This window comes from Suricata suricatta, chromosome 5, assembly GCF_006229205.1.
Source record: "Suricata suricatta isolate VVHF042 chromosome 5, meerkat_22Aug2017_6uvM2_HiC, whole genome shotgun sequence".
Taxonomy (NCBI): domain Eukaryota; kingdom Metazoa; phylum Chordata; class Mammalia; order Carnivora; family Herpestidae; genus Suricata; species Suricata suricatta.
In genome coordinates this window covers 129,455,272-129,460,421 of record NC_043704.1, presented here as the reverse complement: position 1 = coordinate 129,460,421, position 5,150 = coordinate 129,455,272, and the positions used below count along the sequence as shown (strand labels likewise).

General features: G+C 43.3%; 1 protein-coding gene across 1 annotated transcript in view; it reads left to right on the top strand.

The window, feature by feature from the left end:
- The window catches only part of LOC115292847 (collagen alpha-4(VI) chain-like), a 105,090-nt gene that overhangs the window by 89,855 nt on the left and 10,085 nt on the right, over positions 1-5,150 (top strand). The window contains 2 exon segments of the mRNA XM_029940832.1: positions 1,461-1,551; positions 2,980-3,663. Coding sequence (XP_029796692.1) covers positions 1,461-1,551; positions 2,980-3,663 — 775 coding nt within the window.

Below are 5,150 nucleotides of genomic sequence, written 5' to 3'. Positions count from 1 at the left end.
TTTCCTCAAAAAATGAAAAATAAAAGTACCCTATGACCCAGGAATTATACATCTAGGTATTTATCCAAAGGATACAACAATGCTGATTCGAAGGGGCCCGTGCACCCCAGTGTTAATAGCAGCACTATTGACAATAGCCGAATTATAGAAAGAGCCCAAATATCCATTGACTGACTCATGGGTAAAGAAGATGTTGTGTATATATATATACATGTATATATATATATATATATATATATATATATATATACATGTATATATACACAATGGAATATTAATCTGTGATCAAAAAGAATGAAATCTTTCCATTTGCAACAATGTGGATGAACTAGAGTATATTATGCTAAGCGAAATAAGTCAGAGAACAACAAATATGATATGATTTCGCTCAGATGTAGAATTTACAAAACAGAACGTATGGTCACAGGGGAAGGGAAGCAAAAATAAGATAAAAACAGAAAAGGAGAAAAACCATAAGAAACTCTTAAATACAGAGAACAAACAGGGTTGGTAGAGGAGAAGTGGGTTGGGGATGGGCTAAATGGGTGATGGGCACCAAGGGGGGCACTTGTTGGGATAAGCACTGGGTGTTATATATAAGTGATGAATCATTAAATTCTATTCCTGAAATCATTATTATACTATATGTTAACTAACTTGGATTTAAACTTAAATAATTTTTTTAATTAAAAAATTGTTGAAAACAGCCACAGGGTAGGGTGGGAAATGCAGTCTAGTTGTGGCCTTTGGAAGAAGAGGGAATGGTTTGTTGATAACCAGTTGTCACATAGACTTTGGTGGATGATTTATTATTATTTTGATTTATTATTAATGGTTCATTTTTAAGCTTTGATAGCAGTTATTAAATCAATCACGCTTGGAAAGGTTGAAGGAAATAGGTAAACATATTTGCCTCCCCCAAAACCTTCCCTTAGTCCTCCTCACTCTTGCTTTCTGGCTTGGGCATGTACCAGCCCTAAACACCAGGAATATGCTAGAAAGGCCTGCCTTATGGTATCTATCTACCTCTTTCTATTTTAATGGCATATGACCTATTTGGCCACCTCCTTGAAGGGTCTGCCTGTTCATGTTTGTAACTCCTGCCATACTGCCTCTTGCATACTGTGGGCAGCTCCAGATTTATGGAATTTATAAATCACCTAACCTTCAACTCCCTGACCTTTATTCCAACACAACATGACATTGAGTTTTACACACATTGGGAGTCTGAAGACCTGCATGTACCCACAGACTACACTCTAACATCCATATTAGACCTAGAGAACTAAATGACAATAAATAACTGTAATAGACAGTACCAAATTATAATTATGTGTATAATTATACATGTTCTCTAAAAATATATTAATGTCTTTCTACCCCGAATTGGAAAAAGCATGAAAAGCATGGCTTGAAATTTAATTTAGCTAATGATAAATTTGTGTATGTGTTTGGATTAGGTGGATGGAACCAACAGATTTCACATGTTTGTCTGGGAGACTGAGGATCAACAGGATGTGGAGCACATGGCCCGCTGCACACTCTGTTATGGTAAGCTCAGACAGTATTTCTGATAGAACTGATGTCTTTAGAACAGGATGAATGAACTGGTGGCTGCAGGCCATGTCTGCCCTGCAGATGTGTATTTGCTTGATATGTGCAGAATATTAGAATCTGGAAGTTTGAAGTCCAGATTTCCACTTTTTCTGAGGAATCATTCTGAGAATCACAGATACCACATTCCCTTGTGGCCACAGTCAGGCCAAACTGAAATGTGCCTGACCTCTTTTGATGGGGCAAGTTCTTTGAGTGCCCCACAGTCCCTTTCATCCCTATTGTGTTATCCCTGATGTGCTCTTCTTATTTACCTGTGCTGCCAGGCTCCTGCAAATAGCTGGGCTTGGCCCCTTAGTGTATAAAGCAGATCTCTGAACCAAGACACAAGAGCCCTGGGCTCTAGGGGTGCATGGCTAACTGAGTTGGCTAAGCTTCTGACTCTTGATTTTGGCTCAGGTCATGATCTCACGGTCATGGGAGATGGAGCCCCACTTAGGATTTTCTTTCTCCTTTGCCCTCTGCCCCTTCTCCCTCTCTAAAAATATATATAAATTAAATTAAGTTAAATCAGTCCTGGGTTCTAAGCCTGGAACTGCCATTGACCCCTGTTGGGATATTGGCAAGTCATCTGAGTCTCCAGGTTCCATCACTATACCTGCACCCCATATTAATCTGTGCCAGAGAGAACTTTGGGCCCAGGCATGCCCAAGTGTAAAGAGCTCACATCCACACCCGTGGAATCTGGGGCCAGAGTGAGTCATTTAGGTGAAATTAATAAGATATTTAATTGTTCCCTCTGCTTAATCCACACTTAGACCAGACACTGCCATGGGAGATTTGGCTCTGAGAATTTGGTCAAGTCAAATACAGTAACTGCCATTTGTAGAATATGTTGATGAACTGCTTCCACACCCATTGAATCATTTGATATACGGTCTCTGTGGGCCTCAGATCCTTCTCCTGTAGAAGCTTAAACCTAGCTGGTATTCTTTGAGCTTGAACACTTACTATACACCAGGCATAACTCATTTTTTATTTGAACTTCACAAACAACCTCATAAGGTAGGTATTATTATTTTTATCATTATCTGCATCTAACAAAGGAGGAAACAGGCAGGAAGAAGGCTGGATAATTCGTTCAAGTACGAGAGCCAGGACTGAACCAGGCAGGTGTCTGTGAACCTAGAGATTAGAATGGTGTGGCCTGGTGTTTAAAAAAATTAACTGTGGAATCAGATCATCTTAATTCTTTCTTTTGAAAAATGCACACCTTTACTTACAGTGCCCATCAGCTTGCCTTGTTAACACAATGCAGGTAGAACTCAGCAGCATTTATTCTTACCAAGAGCCTGGAAATGTGCTTGCATGGAAAAAGAAAGGGATGTGTGGTAACTCCAACCTCTCCTGGCGCTTCCTCCCCAGACAAGTGCAGACCAGCCCCAGAGTGCATGCCGAGTGCGCCAGGACCCCCGGCGGTGGACATCGATGTGGCATTCGTGGTGGACAGCTCCTATGGCGTTGGCGCTGACGTGTATCGTGCTGCCCTGAGTCTAGTGGAGGCCATGCTTAACGACCTGGAGATGGCTGCACAGCCAAGCATGTCCCCCTATGGGTCGCGAGTGGCCCTGGTGATGCACACAACGCCAGGCTTCTGGCCAGGTGCAGGGCATCCCCCTGTGCTCGAGAGCTTCCACCTGACCTCCTATGGCAACCGGCTGCAGATGCAGAGGCACCTTCGTGAGGCCGCTGGTGGCCCTCTACGGGGAGCTCCTGCCCTGGGCCACGCCCTGGAATGGACGCTGGAGAAGGTGCTCCTGGCAGCCCCTCTGCCCAGGCGGGTGCAGGTCCTCTTCCCTATCGTGGCCAGCGAGACCAGCAGCTGGGACCGGGAGAAGCTAAGGACTCTGTCCCTGGAGGCCAAGTGCGAGGGCATCACTCTGTTTGTGCTGGCCTTGGGCCCTGGTGTAGGGACCCATGAGCTGGCAGAGCTGACTGAGGTGGCCAGCCTCCCATCTGAGCAGCACCTGCTGCACGTGGAGGGAATCTCAGGCCCAGAAGTAGCCTATGCCCAGGGATTCACTCGGGCCTTCCTGAACCTCCTAAAAAGTAAGCACTGGGGATGCCCTGGGTGGGATGAGGAGACAAACTTACTGGAGACTAATATTTGGGCAAGCAGGTACCCTTTGCACCCTTCACCTTGCTGAGGTGTGCCTGAAAATCCCGAGTTATCACTGCCCTGGCACTGTGCCAAGTCTAGTGCTGGCTTGGTGGCTCACTTGGTGGCTAAGAGGCCTCAGGTTTCTGCTTAACCTTTTGATTTTCTCATTTACCCAAATGAGAATCACAGTGTCTTCCTTATTTGTGAAACCTACATTCAAATATGGGTATGGAGGGGCTCTGAAAGCAGCAGTGTTACACAAATATTAGGCATAGTTATTGTTATTCCTATATCCAGGAATACAAACTCTAGAAGCCAATGGCATATAAGAGTGCTTCTCAAATTCTAATATGCACATTTATCTCCCATGGATCATGTTAAAACATAGATTCTGATTTAGTAGGTCTCAGGTGAGGCTTGACATTCTGCATTTTTAACAAGCTCCCAGTGATAATGATGCTGCTGGTCCATGGACCACACTTTCAATAATAAGTGTGAGTGACATTTATTTTCGGAGGTCTTCAGAGACTTTCCAGGAACGGAGGAGACAGGACAGAGGTCCCGGGTCTCCCATCCACCTGGTGGATGAAGCTAACAGTGAAGAGGAAGGGGCACTGTGGCAGCGGGTCCTGGCCCAGGTTCTTCCCCGCCTCCTGTCCTAGTAGCCCACCTCCAGTCAGAGCTAGTTGAACCAAATTCATAGACAGCCAGTACCAAGTCTGCGTCCGTAGGGTTGGGTGTGGGTATTATTCTGATCCATCTTCAGAAGGTTGTGTTGGGCTTTGTCTACCAATGTGCAGTCTAAGAAACTCATGTGCAGGGTGCTTCCTTGTGACACATGAGGCCTTCTTACTCTCCTTACAAGGCGACATTAACTTCTCCATTTATAAGGAGGTATGACATCCCACTGGGGCCTTGAGGGATGCCTGCCCCTTCATCACTGAAGAAATAAAGGGTGTCTAATGGACATCTTAGAAGTACTGACAGCACTTGTGCCTCTTGGATTCCAGAAGTACAAAGATCAGTGAATTGATACTAGTCACAGCTTTACCACAAGTGAGCTGTGTGACCCTAGAAAGTCATTGAAACACTCTGAATTTCAGATTCCCTATCTTTGTAGGAGGCACAGGAGAGACTTCTAATAGACAGCTGGTGACTTAGTGACTCTGAGGGACAAGCAGGCTGAGGGAACCATTTTTCTAGTCTAATCCAATTTCATTTTATTTTTATATGTTTCATTTTGTTAGGTTTAATTTTATGTTTTGGTTTATTTTATGTTTGATTTTATTTTATGTTATTTTTGTGATTGGATGAATTTTATGGGTTTTTTTGGTTTGGTTTTTCTTTGCTTTTATTTTAGTACTTAGTTTATGCTTTATTTGAATTTTTATATATATATATATATATATATATATATATATATATATATATATAT